Genomic DNA, 24,114 nt, shown 5'->3' with positions numbered 1-24,114 from the left:
GCTGGGAATGCAGAGCTGGGAACACAGAGCTGGGAACGCAGAGCTGGGAACACAGAGCTGGGAACACAGAGCTGGGAACACAGAGCTCGAACGCAGAGCTGGGAACACAGAGCTCGAACGCAGAGCTGGGAACACAGAGCTCGAATGCAGAGCTGGGAACGCAGAGCTTGAACGGAGACGCGGGAGAGCAGTCCGAGGTGAGCAGGCTTCCGGAACCTTCCCCCCAGGGACCCGGGAGCCAGAGCAGGATAACATCTGCTGGTATACTCTGGGGGGGGGGGGCAGGGGGTTTGTTTCCTTCCTTTTGCAGTGTGCTTTTCCAATCAATACACAGTGTTTATCACGCCACTCGGAAAGAGTACCGAACAAAGCCCGCCACCAGCAACACAACTTTCTCTGCTGCCACCAACCTGCCCGGCTGCAGTGAAAGCAGTCACTGAAGTAGGCTGACTGCTCTTACTATTATACATCTTTTTAAAAAGGGAAAACATCTGGAAACTGCGACGTCTCTGAGCCGGCATGGCTGTACTGGGGGGCCGTACTGCACTGGCAGACATCAAATGCATTCTGGGAATCCATCACACTGACCTGCTAAGAATTCAATCTGTTCTACTGCCATTGTTCAGAAGGGCTCTACCCTGGCACAGCCCAATGCATGCTGGGTAACTGTCCCTACCCAGAATCCATTAACACCATTTCCAGATAAATACTTAAAGAAGCACCTTTTTCGACAGTGTTTTATTTAAGTTTCAACGGAGGGTAAATTATCTGGAAAGTCTTTGCCTGGCTCCATCACAAAATCACCCAAAAGGAATGCAGCACACTTCACGTGTGAAAAACAGAAATGAGAACTGAACCGTTCTGAAGGATGAGTTTATCTGGAATCATCTGTTTCCCTGCCAGCGAGTGGCCGTCTGCTGAGGAGGGAGGCGCGGGATTGGCCAGGTGTTCCAGGGCGCGTGGAGCCCTGCGGTCGAGCGCACCGCCGGACGCCGCACGCGCCCCCCGACTCCCGAGCCAAACACCGCACGCGCCCCCGACCCCCAAACACAGACGGAAAACAGCGTCACCGGAGGAACAGGAACCAGGGAAAAAAGGGCTGGTATACACGAGGGAAGAGAACTGGAGAGAGAGAGAGAGAGACTCCTACACACTGATGGACAAAACAGAGAGAAGAAAAGAACAAATTACACACTAGAGCCGACCGAAGCAGGGCAAGGGGGAGGGGAAGAGAAAAAGTTTAAGTTGAAGAGAGAATTTGCAGGATGTACCCGAAACACTACAGTTTACACAGAGCAGCGCTCATGAAAGCGTTGTTAATATCTCCCCCCGCTGCTCGATTTTCCCTTTAAAGCCCGTGTTATGGGGCCGCTAAAGCCTCGCCGGGCTTGATCCTGCGCTATTTCTGCCCGGCTGGCAGCTGGGTTTGGCTCTCCGCTTTGCGGTCTGGTGTTGGGAGCTGGCGCTGGACGTCTGTCTGGCGACCGCCGCGCTCGTTGAGGGATGCTCTGAACTTCAGAGCGCCTTTTAATGCGCTGCGTATTAAAGACTGGAAGACGGCGCAGCGAAACGAGCTCGCAGAGAATGCTTCTCATAATAAAGCCCATTATCTGCGTGAGGAGGGCGCGGTGGGCTCGGCTACACAGCTCTGTGGGACGAAGAAGTAAGAAATACAGGCTGGCGTGCTTACACACTCTCACACACAATCTCTCACTAACTCTCACACACACACACACACACAGCCTCTCTCACTAACTCACACACACACACACACACACACACACACACACACACACACACACACACACAATCTCTCACTAACTCTCACACACACACACAATCTCTCACTAACTCTCACACACACACACACAATCTCTCACTAACTCTCACACACACACACAGCCTCTCACTAACTCACACACACACACACACACACACACACACAGCCTCTCTCACTAACTCTCACACACACACACACACACACACAATCTCTCACTAACTCACACACACACACACACACAATCTCTCACTAACTCACACACACACACACACAATCTCTCACTAACTCTCACACACACACACAATCTCTCACTAACTCACACACACACACACACACACACACACACACACAATCTCTCACTAACTCACACACACACACACACACACACACACACAGCCTCTCTCACTAACTCTCACACACACACACACACACACACACAGTCTCTTTCACTAACTCACATGCCGGCCTGCTCTCTCTCTCTCTCTCTCTCTCTCTCTCTCTCTCTCTCTCTCTCTCTCTCTCTCACACACACACACACACACACACACACACACAATCTCTCACTAACTCACATGCCTGCCTGCTCTCTGTCTCTCTTTCTCTCTCTCACACACACATACACACCATCTTTCACTAACTCAAATGCCTGCTCTCCATCTCTCTCTCACACACACTCATACACACACACTCACACAGTATCTCACTAACTCACATGCCTTCTCTCTCTCTCTCTCACACACACACACCCACCCACACACACACACACACACACACAGAAAGTGGTTGCTTACACAGCAGAATCCCCAGCATCAGGTTCAAATGTGAATTATTCATTCCTGCCTCCAAGCTACTTGATACATGGGTGAGTTCAATAAAAGGTGTAAGGCAGTTTTGTGTGTGTAGCAGAATATTCATTTCCAGGGACAACATAATTTGAGACCAGTAATGCACACGTGTAATCACAGCAAAGACATGTGATATAGTGCCCAGGGTCCTGGACCCCTTACTGATGAGGGTTACGGGTTCCAACCCCCCTTTTATAAAGATAAATGGGGGAAATCCATTCATAGTTACACAAAATAACATATCGAGAGTAAAAATACTGAAAAAACATCTTGAAAATTGTTGTTGACCAGTTTTGAAACAAAATTGAAGTTTATGTCTAAAGTCTAAGTTGTTTCACGTGGTAGATACAGTATAGGAAGCTATCCTCCCCAGAATAAAACAAATAAATAAAAACGTGCACTTAGATTACCATTAGAGGATGCCAAGAGACGATAACTCATCCAGATAAATTCAGAATACACACTCAGTTGAATGAAACCTTCACTTTGAAGCCTTGACTTGAGAGAGCGGAGAATTGTAGGCAGTGGAAACTGTTGGCAGTTGCACCTTTAAGAGGGCCTTTATGTACAATTCATTACAAATCACTTGACATTTCCACTCGCGTGTCCAGCGCTGGGGGTGTCTGAAGTCTGGAGGCGGCTGACTTCACAGCGGTGAGCGGCGACCGCGTGGCAGCTGCCGGCTGCGGTGAGAGGGCCAGATCAGGGCCCGAGGCGGGATTAGTCTGCAGGCAGACACCCTGGACTCAGGATCAGTCTGCAGGCAGACACCTTGGACTCACCATTAGTCAGAGCCAATGATGCACTCAGTATTAAACTGACGATCGGGTCCCTATTGTAACTGTTGAACTGCAATGACTACACCAGCGGTTTAGACCGTCATTTTCCAGCTGGACGTTATTTACTTTTTGAACCATCAGAGCCTCCATCCAATGGGATCCCCCCGTTTCTGTCAGGGCCCAGGACTGCGGCCGGTGTGTCCAATGGGGAAAAAGAGACTGAAAGCAGTTACATAATACGTTCATACTACACAGAACAGCCTGGATCCTCCTTTAATTATCGACGAAGTGCGCTCTTGCAAAAAAAAAGATTCATTCGATAATGTGAGAAACGTAATGGAGGTGTGGCTTCACCCTGCCCCACCCGCACAGGCCCAGTCTCTCAGGGTTGTTTTCACAGAGCCGTGTGTTGATTGGTTTGTAGGGAGGCTTGGTTTGGCTTCTATCATCGATCAGCATGACGTCAGGCTGACAGAGCTGCCCAAAATGGAGGAGGCAGCGGGTCTAATCGCAGCTTTGCAGAACCAGCGGGAAAGTGCCAAGGCTGACCAGACGGCACTCTGGGGTTAAAGGTCGCCGTTCCTCCGAAGCGGGGGGGGGGGCGGAGGGGGGCTGGCAGGCCTTGAACGTCAGTAAACGCTCCCAGGTGGGCCCGGGCCTGAGTGGAAGCCGGCTCCCGCCAAGGACAGAGTTATTTAGCACATGCCCCTGGAGGAGCGCTGGGGCGGCGGGACTTCCTCCGCCGTGGAAACCATCTGCTCGCCTTGGCCCCCGAGGCAGCGCGCCGACACCGCCATCCGCCGGCGCCGCTCAAAACGCGCGGAAAGAGGAAACGCGCTGGCACGCCGCTGGAGAACATGGCCGCCGGCCGCGTGCGGAAGCGTGGGGAAGCGTGCGGAAGCGTGCGCGTCCCCCGGGGCAGGGAGAGGGCACGCGGCGGACCTGCCCCAGCATTCCGCACCACAGCTCTACTCCACACAGGTCTGCAGAACAGCGCGCGTCCTGCAGACTGCGCCACACCGTGTCTCACATAAGCCCCAGACTGCTTAGCCTCAAGTTAAACAATGCATACTTCACATTTTCCACTAATTAGGGTCTGCAAATTAAAGCCCGTTTTTTTTTTTCCATTGGGGTTATTAAGAGAGTTTACTTCAGAGATGTCGGGCTGTGAAACGTTAGCTCCAGTGTTCCCACCGAGCTGGAGCTCATTTTCTGAATGAGAAAGTGAAGGAGTCTTCAGCGGTAACCTCGGGGAGAGCCGCTGCAGACGGACAGCTGCAGTAACCCGGACAGAGCGGGTTTTACGCAGGTCACAGCCAATCGTCTGACTCTTCTCCCCCTCCCGCCCCCCAGCATCAAACCTTTGCTTTTCCTTTTCTGCTTGCGGGACATTAAATATGAATGGGCTCAGTGAGCACTGTGAAAGCATTGTGTCGGCGCTAATAGAGGAATGATGCGTTTCCCTACGAGCCCAATCTGCTCTCTGCTCCCGACTGACAATAAAACCAGGCCTGCCGGGGCGGAAGAAAAAAATAACAGCGTTATTTAGGAATTAAGATTTCAGGGTCGATGTGCCGCTCGGGCTGAAAGATCAATGGCTGCTCTGGTTTGCAGAAGAACACGGCAGCGCTAATGACCTGTTACACGCAGCACAGAGCGCGTAGCGCAGTGATCACCCTGCAGCTCCGCCCCGGAGGGAAGCCAGCAGCCGCGCCGCGCCGCGCGCTCAGGACCGGCATTCCGCCCGCCGCGTTCCTGACAGGACGGAAGCCGCGAGACGCCGCCGCTAACCACCGACCCCCGACGCCGCTCCTCAGAGCGCGGGCTAGGCGGGCTAGGCGGTGTCGGCGTCCTCGTCTCTCGTCCCTAATGGATGCTGCTCCAGAACGCCGTCTTCGGGGCTAACAGGATTAGCATAAAAGCCTTCTCCGCGGAGCACGGCCTGTGTGGTTTCGCATTAATGAACGACGGCCGCCGCAGTCATTACCGTCATTATCGGGCCTGTTCTTATTTGTAATCGTTATTATCACACTAAAAGCCTGGCTGTGTTACATCATCGCTTCGCTCCCGAACGCCTCGGCTAACCCTGCTCGCATAATAATATCCACGGCATGAAGAGCTGGCACACCCGCGCTCTGTCCCGCCCGCTATTTTTAGAGACCTCAAGACCCTGATGGCCTTCTGAAGTACCTCCGTGACCTGAAAGAATAATAATAGAAAAGACGCAACATACACATGCAGCTCTTATCGACCGTTCTGCCGGTACTGAGGAGTTCTACCGCTGGCGTGGACACAGAGATTACACGGTCGCTACTGTAGCCCCACCAGTGTCAGCTTTTGCGTCTTTGCATTTCTAGTACTGGTCGAGCTGAATGGAATCACAGCAAATAATACGGTTTAGTTTGACATTTGCATCATGATAACATTCATCTCTAACATAAAATCACAATATATCCATTTCCTTTAGCACTGGGGAAACACCTTTCCTGAACAGTCAGGACATTGGTTTTAACGTTTAATCCCAAAGACGAAATCTCCTACAGCACAGCGTCCCTATCACTGCACTGGGGCATTGGGGATTATTTCACCAGAGGGAAAATCGCCCCCTACCCACCCACCAACATCACTTCCAGCAGCAACCTAGCTTTCCCAGCACTCCCATCCAAATACAAAGCAAGCCCGCTCTTACTTAGTTTCAGCCATTCAGCAGGAGCAGGGTGCATGATGGTACGGCTGCTGGCTGGTTCACTTAATCATTAAAAGTGAACTGAGGTACTGCATTGTCCTCAGTGCTTCAGAAACGAGCCACAATGTATAAGGTCACCTCTGCCTATTTCTATTCTTAAAGTCAGTAGCTGAGATAAATTAGCCTGTGAACATCATCAGGGTATGTTTTGATCACTGCAATGATCCGCCGTTAATGCAAGCCGTGGCATGTTTAAGGAGTTTCAATTCAGCTTCTTTACATTTTCATACGTAGGCTATTCTTAAACAACTGTACTTTGCCAGGTTAATGTGTATGTTGGGTCAACACATGCTATCTACAGAACGCCCATCAAACCCGGGAAAGGTTTGCAGCGATTTTTACATTCCAAAATTGTAAACTGTCTCTGAATGCGATGAGCGGGCTCTGGTCGGGCTCGGGCTGAAGGGAACGTGGGCTCAGGTAGGGTCGGGCTGACAGTTTTGGGCCTGCTTAAAGCTGTACACCAGAGGACAAGGCGCAGTCACCTTCTTATCTCCTCCACCTGCAGGCTCCTGAGTTGCCCAATCCCGTCTCAACGGCACACGCTAATGCCCTTTCAGACCCAAGATTAAACAGAAAAGCAACGCGATAGACAGCAGTTACTATCTGCCCTTGAGCGAAGCAGAAGTTCAGGATTAGAGGAGGGCGGGGCCACGCTGGTGGCAGCGGCTGTGCCTAAAAAGGCCTGTAGCACCTCTGCCACCAGAAGGGGCTCTAAAGGGGGAAAAAAAGTCTCATTTACTTCCATTCATTTGAAAATGTCCAGATCTAAAATGCCTGAACCCGAGACCTGAACAATCGAGTCTTACAGCTAAGCCCAGTTATTATTTCGCTATTCATTCATACGGGGCAGGACCATTTCCCCCGCACTACGGCAGCACTGACCCACTCTGAGCCCATTCACGGCACGGCAAAATGGCCAAAGCAAAAGCAGGGAGACGGCGCTCCGAAAGGCTAATCGAGCTCACCGGTCTCATCAGCTGCGCCACACAGACTCTGCATGGACCGCCTCAATCACAGGCACACAACGGCATCCACGGCTTTCCAAGGAGCAAACGAGGAAAGCGCTCCGTACTTCGAGTGGGCCAAACACACAGCGCCTGCCATGTTCCTGAGGCCAAGGCCGCTCCCCGTACGCTGTGCACAGCTGAACGGGAGTGCCAGGACGGACATGTCGACACGCTGTCGATGAGCTGTTCCCGTGTAATAGGAAAGGGACCGTGAGCTGAGGAGCTTTAACGGTTTACTTACATCTGAGACGTTCTCAGTTCAATAAGGCAATTACCAGGGCCTGCAGACCTATAAATCTATGCATGCGTTTCCTTCTCAACCGAAAAAACACGAGCGACTAAGTAGGAAACAGCAGAGCAATGTCAAAGGATTAAGGGACCCTGTCCTGAAACAGGAAGGACTCCGTTTGGCTCGATACGCCTGTAGCTAACGAGCGGGAGGAAACGCAGGACGCTTCTCTGAAAGGCACAGCAAACACGCCCGCCCTGCGTTCAGCGAGGCCGCGCTTCGGGCGCTGTCGATCCGAGCATGCTCAGTCTGCGCCCTCTGGAAGTAAACAAGAATGAATAATTCAGGAAAGGACTGATCCGCCCTTCGCTGAGAGCCGGGGAATCTGACGGGAAATTATCCGAGGTCACAGGGAAGATGGCACATCGTTACCCTCGGAATCGATCGCAAAATGGAGGCCGCAGCTCGAGCGAGACAGGAAACTCAGCGCCAGATCTAAGGTCAGCGGCGGGTCATCTGAGGGTAAACGGTTTAGCTACTCTCCTTTTCTCATTTTTTTAAATGGATCGTGTCCATTAAGCATTTTCTCTATCTTTAATGTACGGGTTCTTAATAGTATTTTCTGAGGGATGATCTCATTTTAAGGGAGTGCGCTTCCTTTCCCAGGGGGCTCGGGGCAGAGAGTGAGAGGGCTGTCAGAGGTCCAGCGACGCTTCACTTAAAGGTGGTGAACCAAAAAAAAAAAAAAACACAAAGTAACTTCATTAGGGCGAGCTCTCCGTACGCTCCCTGTCTTGCAGCGCCTGGAATCCTGCAAGACGAAAGCGACACCGCTCCTCCGTTAGAAAGTCGATAAACTCCAGCTCGGTGGATGGAAACGTGGTTTCAGGCACGGTTCCAGAGCGCCTCATAAAAGCCCGATCGGGTTCAGGCGGTGAAACTCGGGTAACGTCAGCGTCACGCTCCTCAGACTGTTACTGCACTGGGCTCCTGCTCTGTGGGGGAGGGAAAGGCAGCCCACTCCTGCAGCGAAGCAGTGTTTTAAAGCCAGGGCAGGATGATCACTCGGTATCATTAACACACTGACACTGTGTGACACTGGCCTTGTTCTATAAGGTTAAGAGGGCGCCTGAACAAACTCAGGAGAACAGGCCTCAGTGCTCACAGAAGCACTGCGGGTATGAGGGGCGGGGCAGGCGTGTGCTTACCTGTGTGAGGACGTCCAGCTGGCTCACGATGTGCTCCAGGGTGCTGGCCAGGGCGGGGGGCATGCCCTGCTCCGGGGACCGCCGGTCGGGCTGCGGCTCGGGGCCCTGCTGCGGGTGGCGCTGGGCGGAGGAGGGGGGTCCGGCGCTGGGGCCCCTGGAGGCCTGCGAGGGCCCGCTCAGGCTCCGGCTCCGGCTCCGCCCCGGCCGCGACTCCCGGCCGTCCCACAGCTCCGCCGGGTTCGCCGCCTGCGGAGAGAGGGACGCCGCGGTACTTACACGCTACGGGCGAAAGAGACGAGAGGCCCTTCTGCAGAACAGACCAACTCCTCTCACTCAGACTCACCGATACGCAGATGGGCCTCTGCCATGTAAAAGCTAAGAGGACCCAGTGCTTCAGCATTACATTACATTATTACATTTAGCAGTTCAGTTACATCTGATCACAGTCCAATAAGACAAGTACCAGGGCGGAAAACCTAAAAATATCATAAAACATTATTTTTAAACACAAGCTTCAAAGTAGGAAACAGCTGTGAGTGGAGTGAGAAAACAACAGTGCCCTGTCACAGAATAAAGTAGGGATGGTGACTTTGCAATTATTTTACAGATCGAGGGATCGCATAATGTGCTCGATTTCAAATCGATTCCCACCATGGGGAAGAATGTTTAGAACGCATCTTGGCCGGGCGGTAATACTGGCCGTATAGAAAATGCATGAACGCATAACAACGCACACTAGTAGCCAAGTTTTTCCATCATAATAAAGTCTTAATCTTTAGTTTATTGTGTCAATAAACACAGTCAGTGTCAGATATGACACAAGGAATTTTATTTTCAACTCACAAATGTAGCACACCCACAAAACCAATACACAACAGCCTGGCTAAACATTTGATTCTGATTGGCTGGGACAGGCGTATTATTTCCCCACATACGCCCAAGTATGGAGTAGCGCCAGCAGAAGTTCCGTCGCCGTTCTAAATGAATGCGCAGAAAGAGGAAATGTGTAAGAGAGAGCAAGCCAACAGTTACGATATCACACTTGCAACACAGTCATATTAATGTCCATGAATGACGGTATAAAGGGCAGCTAGTCTAGTTAAAGCTTGACTACATTTATAATTTAGTCCGTTGCAAACCTAATTCAGTAGTTCACTAGCTAGCTACCCGTGATAAAAATAAATAAATAATAAAAAATGCTGTGGAACCATTTTGACTTATGACCAAACTGAATTTTATCATTAAGTAACCCGACTGAGGTAGTCTACTGGAAAGATGCAGGGAACTCAGTTTGGCTCAATGCACCTGTAATTAATAAGCGAAGGAACAGGACTGGACATACATGTGAAACGCACAGTGAAACACACCCGCCATGAGCGGCTCGATAAGACACAGCCTGCAAGGCAGGTTTAAGCAAAAGAGAAAAAAGGAACAGGCTATCCGGGAAAGCAGACAGACTCAGCTGACAGAGCTGAGTTTAGCCATTCAAGACACTTTGCTTACATGTCTGCCATGGACTTAAACAGTTATTCAGCAGTCGTGTGGGAGAGGCAGAGACCTGTTCCAGGTGTTCGAGTCCAGGCCAGGGCAGTGCTGGCTACCCTCTGTAATGCGCAGTAAGACCAGCTCAGATGGGCCGAATGGCCTGCTCTCCTCATCGTGTGTTCTCACACTGCAGCTAACGTTACGGCTTGATTAATGAGGAGAGCCTAAGGAGAGGTGATGATGTTTACTCTCCATATTTCGGTTTACTACCCTGCCTGAGTGCAGAAATAGGCGCGGGGGTCGGCTGGTGCGGGGGGTTGGCTGGCGCGGGGGTTGGCTGGCTGGCGTGGGGGCGCTCGGGGGAACATGTGGCCGGCAGGTGTGGCGCGGGCCGGCTCCCCGGTCGCCAGGTGGAGGGCGTAAATATTTGCAGTGCATCCCCTGGCGCTTTCCGGGCAAACAAGAGGAGGCGGACACTTCAGGTACGATCCTGCGTACCACCTGGCGCCCGGGTTTCACTGGTTAACACACTACCCCCGGGCCCTGTGTCTGCAGGGGACCCCTCTCTCTCTCTCCACGGGCCGCCCCGGGGTCCATGAGCGGTCCTGCGGCCGGCGGAACCCGGCTTCAGAAGCCCGACGACAGCAAAGCCACGCGGGGAACAGCCTGCCTTCGTTCTCCGCCGGGCGGACTTTGGTCCGGCGGCAGGGCTACTGTACCGTACAGTAGCTTCCTGCAGGTGAGGGGGCTGGGAGGGGGGGGGGAGGTTCCAGATCATCACGAGAAGAAAGCAAACATTTCACACTCTTCGCCGAGTGAATCATTAATACACGGGGAGCTGAGATCATACCCTTTTCACCCACGCAACCTGGATGACTAACCCCAGTGTTCTTAAAGACAAATCCATTTGAGACCACAGAGAGAGGGAGTGTTGGGGAGGGGGGGGTGTATCATTTATCAAAACCAGGTTCCAGCACATTCAAAGGGAGGGGAAAACCCCCCCCCAAACCTGCAGTCACTTGTCATTTCCCAATAAACACTTCCCGAATCTCTATTGGCCCTTCAGCAATGGCGCGATGTGGACGGAGGACAATGCCCACTTGCACCGCGCGGTACAGGCGCTGCCTTGCCAGTTTAAATATTTACTTTCGGGGAGATATACCCTTACATAAACCCTGTGCAGCCAGCGCAGAACCCCGCGCGGCTATATTTATCCAGCCGGGGACCTGCCAGAGAGCACAGGGCCACCGCGGGATTCCTTTCACACGGAACAATGGCGCACTGTTGGCCCGCCGTCCAATCGCAAAGTCAACAGCGAGAGCGGCCGGTCACCTACAGGAAAGGGCATCGGCTCCCGAGGATAAGGCCTCCGGCGGATCCGGTCCCCTGAGGCACTGAACCGCAGGTCCCCACACTGAGGCCGGCCCCATGAGTCTGTCCCCAGACCCCTCCAGCCTCGCTTCCCTTCAACAGCCTTTCTCCAGAAACAAAATGGCCGGAGCTGGACGAGAGCAACGTGGATCTTATTGTTAAATTCCCTGAAGGGGAGAGGCTTTAAAGAGGCGCTGAAAACTGAACCCAACTAAACGATGACAATAGCGAGTTTACGTGTGCATTTCAGAAGAGCTTCTTCCAACATCCCTGCACAATAAAATGCAGAGTCTTCAGCTTCAGCAAGCCTAATTACTATGAGTGTGACAAAAAACGCGCCCACCATGACACCAGCTGAATAAGGAGCGCACACACACACATACACACACACACACACACACACAGTGTCCTCTCACACAGAGCAGGGCTCCGACAGAGCTTTGAGATGTCATAGCGTTACTTCACACGCATCCGAATTTCAGACATCAGGGAGAGTAGGGTACGGATGTAACGCTCTCTCACATCCATCCAGGTTTTAAACAGAAGCCAGAGAGTGTGATAACAGAAGTAATGCCAGCAATCTAACATAGGAGTTTGAAAAGGTGAAGTCAAAAGAGGGGTAAAAACAGTTGCTTCACATCTAGCCAGTTATGTCAGTTAGAGTAGGGTTATAACAGTGTTCTTTCATCCCAGTTATGGACAGTTATGTCAGTTAGAGTAGGGTTATAACAGTGCTCTCACATCCCAGTTATGAACAGTTATGTCACGTAGAGTAGGGTGGCATCTCAAAGGAGCATTTTCCTCTATACGGTGTTGAGGGCAAAGAGCTCTAAACAGAAATGTCAGCCACTGCTCTTAGACCAGGAGGCAAATTCATTAGAGCAACAGCATCTACCCAAAAAAACACCAGTCATGTTTCTTTCTCAACCGAAGAAAACATGACTAAATTGTTTAGTTTTTTTTGACAGAAATTCGGCGCCCATCTCACAGAGGATCCGTTTGTAGCTCATGTACGCGTTTCAGTTGGGCTGAGTCTTGTTGCGGGGGCTGAACGTGGAAGAAGAAAAACCCGTGAAAGCTGTGGAGCTTGTGCTGAGCCAACAGGCTCCAATGAGGAAGGATTAACTCCTGGTCTGTAGAGGAGCTATTTGCAGGTCAGCAGTGAAACATCTGCTATGACACACACACACACACGCACGCACGCACGCACACACACACACACTCACTCACTCACACACACACACACACACACACGCACGCACGCACGCACTCACACACGCACACGCACACACTCACACACACACACACACACACACACACACGCACGCACGCACGCACGCACGCACGCACGCACGCACGCACACACGTACACTCACACACACACACACACACACACACACACATACATACATACATATGCATGCACACACACACACACCACTCCTTAACACCCTCCAATTCAGAGAGACTCACACTCCGATTAAACAGCGCCAATGAATCACCTGGACTGGAAAAAACAACAGTGGAAAATTTCCTGGGGCCCAAATGAAACTCAGAATCACACAGGCTTGACAGAGCCATCAATACCCCCCTCCCCGCACGCAAAGCCATTCATCAGCCTAACACGCGCTTTCAAAGAACAGGAAGATGTCCGGTACACTGCACACACACCGGAGGGCACGCGAGCGTTGGGGGGGGGAGGGGGGGGCGGAGTCATCTCCCTCATAGTGCTTTCATGGCGGGAAACGCCATTTTCACCCTTCAGAAATACTGGATCAAACACTGCCTGTTAAAGACCTCACAAACAGTGAGCGTAACATCAGATCTTTTTTTTTGTTTTTAAAGTTAGTAGGAGGGGACACGTAAAGACATGGTGCATGAGGCCATCTGAATAACCAGACCGCATAACCCCGAGCAACGTCACAGGGCTCCAGCATGGAGCTGGATCAGTGTAAACTGCACAGAGCCACACACAGAAACACACAGTTCCCTTCCAGGTTTCATGAAGTCCATCTATCTACAGGGCCAGAGTGGTGACATTGTGGAGGAGCAGAAAAGGCTCTGTCTGAGTTGGACACACAGTACACGCCGAGAGCTTTTCTTCAGTTTGGCGGAGGAAGGATACCTTCGTAAAGCGAGCGTTTTGATCATTTCAAATTCCTGCGCCCGTGGCAGGTTCCCTCTCCTCTCCTGCAGGGGTGTGACGGGGGGACGGGGGGACGGAGGGGGGCTGGACGCAGGACCCAGGGAGGCTCCAGGAATGTACGCCTCTGATCGGCGTAATAAAAAGGCCCGAGTTTGAAGGACCGTCGGAGCGCCCGCGTTTGTCAGCTGTTCAGCTTATCTGGGGAAGGGGGGGGGCTGCAGTGGATTGGCCTGCCGCACCTTCACTCACCCTCACCCCCCCACCCCCCCCCCCCGGGACTTTGAGGTGCGGGCCTGCCACCCTGTCCCTTTCAGCATGTCCTTATCAACGCCAACACAGCTGCCCTCCAGGAGAGACCCACACACCCAGAGACAGAGAAGTAGTGGCCACAGTTCGCTGCCTGTCGACCAGGAAGGCAAGTCTTTGCAGTATTTTCATGGCTTCACGCATTTTGGGCTTGTAATCTATGTAACCTGTATATATTCAGGATTGCATTTTGGCTCTTGATTTGAAGTTTATTGGCATTAGTGCATTAGCGATGCTGCATGTACTTGCTGGTTTGTGAACGTTGTTAGCCAGATCTGACCCTGTTGCTCGTATCAACCGGATGGATGCGCTGCAAGTCTCTCTGAATGAAAGCCTCTGCTAAATGAATGTAGGGTAGAACAACGTAACCAAGGCTTGCTACTGAGCGCGCTCTGTCCTCAGAGGTGGAGTGGAAGAGCGCCCACCATAACCGGCCCCAAAAGGGACAAAAGGGTCACACCGGAATTCAACACGAGACCCGACCAATCAGGGTTCAGGGCCGGTTTCCACACCAAACTCAAGGCCCTCACAAAAGGACCAATGGAGGCCTCCAAAACAGCCCCAACCATGAAAACTGCGGTCAGGTTTTGCATGCAATATCCATGATTTATATATTTATGACAGATAATATTACGCCAAGTATTTCTAAATTACTTTAAGATGCAATCAACACTGCCTCAGTGACAACCCCTCAAGCATATTAACCCTTTAAGGTGTAAGATCACAAATGTGTGAATAGAAATATGTTCTTAAGTGAACATTCTAATGGTGATGTAACAATCACTACTGGTAACTGAAAGCAATGGAGTTCTAGAACACTGATTTAAAATTTAAAAAAACATTCCAAAATAACCTACTCTTCAAAGGGTTCACCAACGGATCCAATAGGCATGTTGAAAAACAGGAACAGTACATATCACGTACTTCCTGTTTTTGATGGGTAACAAATCATATATCAGTGGTCTTAGAAATGTGTTTTCCCAGCTTCCCCCTGTTAAAATCTTACCTTCCCCCACCCAACGAAAACAAGCGCAGAAAGTACACGCAGCACTAATGAGATAAAAATAGCACAGCATAATAACTGGCAGAACATTATAAAAATACAAACACATTAAATGAGCTCTCATGCTAATTACTCCTCATAGCAAAACAAACACACCACCCGACCTAACAACAACTGCATACTCACAAACACAAAACATTTTTACTTTTAAAAAATCTATTTTAATTATTTTATGCAGCTATAGTTTGACCTTTAATTACAGCAGTAGGTATCCTACTAACAGCAGATCTAAAGCACTATTTTCTGTTCTGCAAGAATATGAATCATTCAATTATGGTGATGGTTATATTCTTTTTTTTATTTTAAAAAGAGGAATTGGAAACCTTACCTAGGGTTTTTGGTTCAAGGTTCACAAGATGGCATCCAATTGTTTACTGAATACAGGTTTTGTTTCATCAAATCTAACCACAGAGCTTCGGAGGTTTTGACCTTCGTCGTGTCCACACTAGCATCGCTACTTCCTGTTCCTGCACACGAGGCACTTTGCGGGCCACCCGTACTTGTGGGCCAGGGGAGGGGGCCACGTGATGTTTCAGGGGCCGATGCCTTCGTGCCGAGAGCAGCGGGGGGTGGGGGGTGGGGGAGTGACCAGCTGACTGTGAACGCACACCCCCCCGTCTAAACCCTCGCAGGAAATAAAGGGCTGAATTTATACATCAAGCACAACTTAAACGGCTGAAAGAACCGCGGCGCTAAGCAGACCTGGCTGCACATTCAGCCTCTCGCACTCTCCCTTTCATCAAAACCCAATTTCAAAGCCCATTACAGCCCCAATATTGTAAAATGAATAATACATTCAGTCCCAGAGAACCTCACATGAACATAAAAGCAAAAAAAGCAAAAAAAAAAAAAGCTAAATCACCTGCCTTTAGTTAGCAAGCATGACCTGAAATTTTCAGAAAGCCAGCTTGCTCAGGGCTCTACAGCGCATCCGTTTTAGGAGCATTTGCTCCTGAAAGTTGATGTGCTCTATCTGTAAGAATAATTTAGGAGCACCTGTACTAATCGGGATACATTAGCACGCTCCTGAATCTTTCAACTGAAGAGCTCATGTGCTCCTTGGAAAAAATGTACGCGTACAGCTCTGCTACTGCAAGCCGAAGAAGATGCATCTGTTTTCACAAGGACCATTTTGAAAAGATTCACTGAAAACTAACTTTTGAACAATAACTGTGAACACAATTTTTAGAGTAATTATGTATATTATCTTCCTTGCACTGTACCTTCAGGGATTATGAGTACAGCATAACCTGTGTTCATAGTACTGGCACTGTGAACACAGCTGCCGCTGTTGCTGGTGAAGGGGTTTAAGATCCCAGCATGCACTGCACACCCCACAGTTTGAAGACTCTGATGTGTAAGAGCTTCTTAAGATGCATAACTTCTGGTGTGCAGCGGATACCGCTGCATGAAAATCATTGGAGCAGGGTTGCTAGGGGGAAGGAAAGGGGGTTTTTTTTCCAAAGGAGGGGAGGGATTAGTGATGGAGCCGCAGCACTCTCACATCGTTTCACAGCTCCTTCTCCGAGTTTAGTGTGACGAGGCTAAACAGATGTCTGCTAATGCCTCACAAGATCCCTCTCATGCTCACACGCTGCTTCACTTTCAGTCCTCTCTCTCTCTCTCTCTCTCTCTCTCTCTAACACTCTCATACTCTCACCCTCTTCCTCTCAATCTCTCACCCTCTCTCTCACCCTTGGAACACAAAGACCCCCCCCACCCCCCACTACAGCAGGTATTGTGAAAATCCATCTTTAAAACAAGACTGAAGACTGTTTTATTAGGGAGAAGATTGCAGTGACAATGATAACAAGCGTAATTCCTCAATCCCACCCCCTTACACACACGCACGGGCGGGCGGGCAGGCGGGCACACACACACACACACGCACACACGCACACACACACACACGCACACACGCCCTCCCCCCAGCAGTGTGCGGTGGGAAGCCTGGCGTGCAGCTCGTCTGTCTGTGCACGTGAGCGGGAGGGAGACGCAGATGTGGAGCGGGGGGATTAGAGGGGGATGTGATCAGGGAGCTCAGCTGTCTGTCAGGCTCTGGGTGCCTGGTCACCCAGCCTCCCCTCACCTCCCTGCGCCTCCCCCTGCCCTCCCTCCCTTCCCCAGCCTGCCTGCCCGCCCATCTGCACTCAGCAAGCACAAACCTGCCTTCCCCTTTCCCCCACCTCTCCATTCAACAGCCCCTCACCAGCACCGGGCACCGCTGACCTGACGGCCAGGCAGGGGGGCTATCAACTGTCAATAAAATAGTGAAACAAACAAAAAGCAATCAGGCCAAAATTCAGGATGTGAAATTAGACACCACTGAAAAGAACCCATTCTTTTTTTGCATCTACAATCAAATTCTAATCCTAATTTGAAGATCGGCCATTTGCATTATGCTGCAATAAATCCTTATGCCCCTCTGGGTTTGGTAACGGTTCAAAGTCACTGCAAAATCAGAGTAGGGCATATGCAGTATGCATGTGCAGCTTATGGGTCTGGTCATCATCTAAACCATTTCATATCCCCTGATTGCCAAGCTTGTGAGTTTGGCTAAAATAAAAAAAAACTGAAACACAAGGAATCTGAATGTTTTCCAGATGTGCAGGCTTCAGGCTTTCTATCCACATCAAAACAATCCCGCTTTCAGATTTCGTTACGCTGTGGCTGTAACTGAAGTAATGCCCCAGTGACGACGCGCTCCGTGTCCCTTACGCCGCCTGTGGAGGCGTAGAACACTCCCGGACCTCCTGCCAGGAGGTCCGGGAGTGTTCTACTACCCCTACTACTGAGGAGGCAGCAAAAAGGAGACACAAAATCTCGGTGTACTGAAAATCCAGAAGAATAAATCAGATTGATTTCTTAAACATGTTGGTCCCAGTTGCAGGAGCGATGGAAGAGCATCACAAGGCTGAGAGACGAGTGCGGGAGCAGAAAATAGCCGCGCAGAGTGGATTTCTCCCTGCCGGCGGCACGCGGGCTTCACACAAGGCCTTTCATAAGCGGCGGATCACAGGCCTCGCGTTAATAATACACGTGAAACGCTGCATGAAACGACGGCCAGAGAAGTCCGCATTTCCAGGTGACTGCATAGTCCTACCGGGAAGGATCCAGGTTTTTTTTTTTAAAGGAGGGTGTTCACACAAATAAATCACCCACTGCCGAAAATAAAGCAAATGCATTCAAAACTCCACCCCTCCCCCATCCTCCCCACCCCAGTATTAGTTATTATATTATTAATGAATTTAAAAAAGCAAAATCAGAGCAGCATCTCATCTCATCTCTCAGCCCACAAAGGTCTGTCTGAAGATCTCTAGTGCAGTACACAAGTTTCAAAGCCCTGGGCTTCTTCATAGCCAGTGAGTTTAAGGGAGTTTTATATCTACAGTAATTCATGTTTTAAAATGGCACAGATGTGAAAAGCAGATAGGTGGACAGGACACCCGGAGCCCTATTTTAAAGAATGCGAATGCTAGCACAGACAGAGAAAACTCATATCTGAATCAGTACTGACACTCTGGCCATGCGAATGCACGCGCTGCATACGGCACACGGTCAAGCTGGGCGGGGTTCATCTCCATATAGAGTTTGAAGGTGTGGCTGACAACTGGCCAATCAAGACGTTTTCCACACTCAAATGAAAAAATGGTGTTGCTTCACAGGTGCTTGTTTTCCTTTGTTCACGTAGCAATGCTCTTTCCTCTGCTTATGCTTGGTGCAATACTCAATAACACAGCTTCTGCTAATGAATCCATAATTACTAATAAAAGCCACTCATTATGTTTTATTTATTTTGAAAATGTATGCTGGATTTAATTAATGCAGCTACTCAATAACCTATACGGTCATTTCGTTTTTTTAAATAGTGTTTAGTACTGCTCATCAGGGTTAAGACTGTTTCCTGTTCTTGGGGTCATCTGTAAAATGGCTGTAGAGAGGTCAGTTTGCCATGACATTAAAGGTACAAGTAGACCCAACATAGTCCAAATTCATCTGAAAACTGACAGAATAAATGCTTTAGAATCTAGCATTTAGAACCTACCCCCATCTATTGCTGCTTTAGTACACATGCAGGTTTACTTTGAAAACCTGCATTTGAAAAGATACTCCCTTAAATGGGAGGTTTGCACAACTTCTTTCTCTTAATTACCTTCAGTAAATAAATATTCATTATATTCAAGGATTTGAGCTGAATAACGCCTTTGGCAGTTGTAAATGATCAGCCACATCCTAGCAGACTGCTTTCACCCAAACAGACTCAATGGCAGGGAGAGGAGCATGGAACACAGGTAGCAGCAGAGCTGTGTGTGCGTGCTTCAGCGTGTGTGTGCCTGTGTGCGTGAGTACATGTGCGCGCATGTGTGTGTGTGCCTGTGTGTACATGTGCGTGTGTGTGTGCGTGTGAGCGCATGTGTGTGTACGGGCGCGTGTGTGTGCCTGTGTGTACATGTGCGTGTGTGTGTACGTGTGAGCGCATGTGTGTGTACGGGCGCATGCGCGCATGTGTGTGTGTCTGTGTGTACATGTGCGTGTGTGTGTGTGTATATGCGTGTATGTGTGTGTGTGCGCATGTGTGTGTGTGTGTGTATGAGTGTATGTGCATGTGCGTGTATGCGCGTGTGTGTGGTGTGTGTGTGTGTGCCTGTGAGTGTGTGATGCCAGGGTGAGAAAAACCTCAGCAGATAATGCTTTATTTAGCCGGATGCTTGAGGAAAGGGCAGGCCGGGCTCCCACGCTGGTCTCCCACACGCAGGCCGGGCGCTCTGCCAGGCTGCAGGGAAGCGCCACGCAGCGGGCAGACACCCAGCGCCGCCAGGAACGCCCCGACCAGGAAGGGGCATCAGCTATCTACCATCTCCAATTACCACCCCCCAAACCAGGAAGTGAGCTCTCCACAACACGCATAACCCAGAAAGGACCTTCTACACAGTAACCTTCAGAACCAATTATGGCTGCCCCCAGCTCAGCCAACACTCTCTGTTTCCAAGGCCTAAATTGGCTGTTGATTGACAGGAAATCACAAAACCAGCAGAGACCGCGGCCCTCCCTCCAGGACCTGCAGTTTGAGGTCCCTGCTGTAGACTGTCAGGCAGAAAAACTGTCCTCTTCTAATTGCACAACCGTTTCCATTTCCATTCCCTTCTAACAGTCCGATATCAAGTTATCAATACATACATACGGTCAAAATAAATCATAGCAAACACAACAATGGAAAGTGCGGGCTGCCGGACAGTTGGTGAAACTGTTAACCAAAGTGCCCCCCCCCCCCCCCAGGCCTTGCTTTGCTGTGACGAGCAGGAGCCCGCAGCTGCGACAGCTGCGCATAGAGTGCAGCACTTCAAAGCAGCGACTGCGCAGCTCAGGTGATGATAAGAACTGCCAACAGGGCAGTGCCCGCGCTAGTCCGCACCGAGGCTGACAAACATGTATTGACTTTAAACTTTAAAAAATATGGGGAAAATTTTTTATATAAAAAAAACTGCGTAATCCTCCATATACAGAATATAAGAAGCCCATTCAAAAACGCTGGGCCCTTTAAACAGAGAAAAGCACCAAATCCACCTGATATGAACAGAATGGCATCAACCCAGCTGGCCTACTTAAGTAACTCCCCCCCCAACGTCAATTACGAGAGGCGCTTTACTCTGACATATTAGCCCTGCTCTGACAAAGAAGAGAACTCCTGGCAGCGTGAAAGAGGGACAGGTAACTTCATATCATCATCACATTAAAATCCCCCGAGCCGGCAGTGCTTAGTTCTGTAATGACCTGGGTCCACACTTCAGGCAGCTGTAATTACTGCTGACAAATATAAACCTATTAGAAACCATTAGAGAGCGCTGGCAAATGTGAAAGGGAATTACAGTCGGCATAAGACCTTGCGACGGGCATTCAGAGACCGGTCTGTGCTTTTCAGGACCATTCTTTCCGTGACACCGACCAAAATTACACTTACAAGTTTTCTGGAGAGGATTATGAGATACAACCCTGGCTTTCTCACTGAGCTGCTCTGCTAATGTGTGAAGGTGTTCCAACACTGGGATTTGTACTTGTTCCAGTACCTGTGTGCTTGCCACACACTAGAGGCCGTTCAGTCGGGTGTAATACCTGGAAATCCTTTCAAACACTACGGCAGCCAAGGCCGTCAAGCATAAAATACACCAACTACTCTGCTGCTTTGAAATATATGGAGTTGCCCATTGGTGATTTTTCCCTTAAATGTGAGTACTCAACACCCACATTTGGAAAAGCTGCATCGCAAAAAAATAAATAAAACTAGTAAACAGATCCAAGGTAAACTGTCGGGCACAGTCAAAATAACGTCTCTTTCAATTAACATAATTTGGCTGCCAATTCTGTCCATTTACTTTGTGTAATCCCCTAATGTGGGACCGTTTGCCCTTTGCTAAGACTGAAAAGTGTATGTGAGAAGTCCGTACTCTGTTCACTGCACTCTATCACTTTCCTCATCATCAACCATAAGTGCATGTACAGATCTCCCGGTATAGTTTTAATGATGTAGGTAGAGAGAGACACGTGATCCATGATGGGGGCCTGGGGCGCTTCAGAGCTTCACTCACAGCCGGTTTAGCAGGGGGCGCAAGCTCTCACTTGAGCTGCACCGCCACTTAGCTCAGAAACGGGTGGTCCTCGCCGGGCTGCGCTGAATCTAATCAAATTAGCTCGTCCTAACCCACGCAGACAGATGGAAAAACTACTCCATTGGTTTTTCCTTTATAAAAACCCATTATCCAGTGCCACTAGGCATGGGTGACTTTAATTATGAAATAGTTGGCAGGATGTACATTCAAAGGGGTCTTGTTTCCATACTTCAAGCGCCCAAATCCCAAAATGAATAAGGGTTAAACAAGGAGGCATGCACACATAAATGCACATGTAACAGGCCACTATTTCATTTGGGCATTAAAGGGGAAGAAAACTAAATTAAGCAATGTTCACTGGAACTAGAAGACACGGCAGAGTTTCCAAAAAGTTCTGCCTTCGCAATTACTACAGCGATTGTGCTCAGTTCAACTGAAAATTGCTAAAACAAATAAGAGAAATATGAGACCGTGTGAGAAAAACATGGATGATCTGCCAAACACCTTTGTACTTAAGAGCTGCACGTTAGATGTTGGTAAAAAAATTAAGCAACACACCCCATGCTTATTCAGTTGTTTTATATATATATTTGTGTGTAAAAAAAGGTACATGCATGTGTGACAAAAAGAGGAAGAAGAAAATGCCACAGAATTGCTGGTGTGAACAGTAATTACACACTGAACTCTGCTGAACTCTGCTAGCTTACGCTGGGCTCGGCACTGCTCCCATTTTACAAGCATTTGCTCCTGAAAATTTGTGTGCGCCGTCCGAAAAAATGATTTAGGAGAATATCTACTAATTGGGATGCATTAGTGTGCGCCTAAATTTTCCAACTTAAGAACTGGAAAACATAATAGTGTAGAGCCCTGTTATACAATGGCCCAAGCCGTGCATATTTAAAACAAGTCTGCCAATGCATAGATTAAATTCTAGGTATTAATTATAGAGGCATACAATATTTAATGTCCTTATTAGCCTAACAGGCTACCAAATGTGGTTACATTCAAATATTTATTTAAGTGTTTATGGCGATCTGCATATTATTGTTTTTCAACATAAATGTCAAAACTCATAACTCAAATGGACTGAATCAATTTTATGAGTATTGCATGCAAAACCATTTTTGGCTACTTGGAAAGAAATGTTGCTGTAATTCCATATGCTGACCAATAGGTTTGCCCTATGTCTTTCCACCTTTCCAAATCACAAGCCAGGATGGGTGAAACTCAAAATTCCATAGAACAAACCTTCAATGAGATTCCAGCCCAAGTGCACATCGCCGTCTACAGCACTCGAGGCACTGAACTGAACCTGTGCAGAAATTCAAGTTAAGTATGTGCATCACAAACCGCAATAGGGTCCTTAACGTTCAAAATGTAGGAACTGTATGTATCATAGTGCATTGCCCCGTTATGTTGCCAAACAAACGCCTCAGCCTTTTTAAAGGCAAATGACAAAGGTCAGCAATTTGGAAGCAGGAATCAAAAGAGAGCTATTCTTTAGTTACCATTCTCTGCATTTTCGGTTCATGTTTTTTAGGTTCCCTTAAAAAGCAGGCAAACCTGGGTGCATATCAAAGCATGTGTGCGTACGCACGCACACACACACACACACACACACACACACACACACACACACACACACACACACACACACACACACACACACACACACACACACACACACACACACACACACACACACACACACACACACACACACACACAGACGCCTCAGAAGAACGTCCCTCACACAGTGACAGGAATAGCGCAGCAGTTTCTTTTTGCGTTTGGTCGATGAAAGGCACGGTTTGAAAGCTGGCCGTTATCGATCGGTGAAAGAGGAGAAGGGAGCGGGCGAGGGACGCCGTGCGCGCTGTGTGAGAGAGAGAGGCCCTGGAACCTTGGCGGTGCCCTTGTTGTTGTAAAGCAACACGGCTGGGGTAACCGCGCTGAAACGGTACACCTGCAGTCCCGCGCGCCCCGTCCCGTCAGCCCGCCCGCCCGCCAAAACTGCTCTTTTCACGCCGCCGACACCCGAGCAGCGTGTTTAATATTTAAGCGCCGCTAATGGCCCTGTTCCGTCCGTCTGCGCTCTCACCCGAACGCCACCAATATCCAGCGCTCTGTGAAAGGGACGCCGAACGGCACGCAGCACTACGCTAAGGCGAATAAACTCGTTTCGGTTTGTTCTTGCTTTATAATCAAATACACAAATAAAATCTTAACAGCTTTAAGTACCTCCTCCCCTTGCCATTTACTCTACACAGGTCCAGAGAGGACGCCGAAATGACCAATCATCTGGAATTTGACATAAAGTCAGTTTATGTATCTTCTCAACCCCATCTGAAGCCATGTTGACAAACACAACGGGACATGTATCATTCATATTAAGCTTTGAAACATACATAATGTTGTGAAATTAAACAGTTACGCTTGCATCTGTGAATTGTAATATGTTGGCGCGTGGGTCATTGCTGAGATCCAGGTCTGGGCCCACCGGCTCACAGTCCCTACACTGCGGTGGGAGAGGAAGAGGAA

General features: G+C 49.5%; 1 protein-coding gene across 2 annotated transcripts in view; it reads right to left on the bottom strand.

Moving 5' to 3' along the window:
- The window catches only part of poc1a (POC1 centriolar protein A), a 67,249-nt gene that overhangs the window by 3,920 nt on the left and 39,215 nt on the right, over positions 1–24,114 (bottom strand). For both annotated transcript variants that reach the window (XM_035387009.1, XM_035387010.1), the window contains exon 10: positions 8,598–8,843. In XM_035387009.1, the coding sequence (XP_035242900.1) occupies positions 8,598–8,843 (246 nt within the window). The remainder of the gene's footprint in view (positions 1–8,597; positions 8,844–24,114) is intronic.

Source organism: Anguilla anguilla, chromosome 13 (assembly GCF_013347855.1).
Source record: "Anguilla anguilla isolate fAngAng1 chromosome 13, fAngAng1.pri, whole genome shotgun sequence".
NCBI lineage: Eukaryota > Metazoa > Chordata > Actinopteri > Anguilliformes > Anguillidae > Anguilla > Anguilla anguilla.
This window is presented reverse-complemented; position numbering and strand designations above follow the sequence as displayed.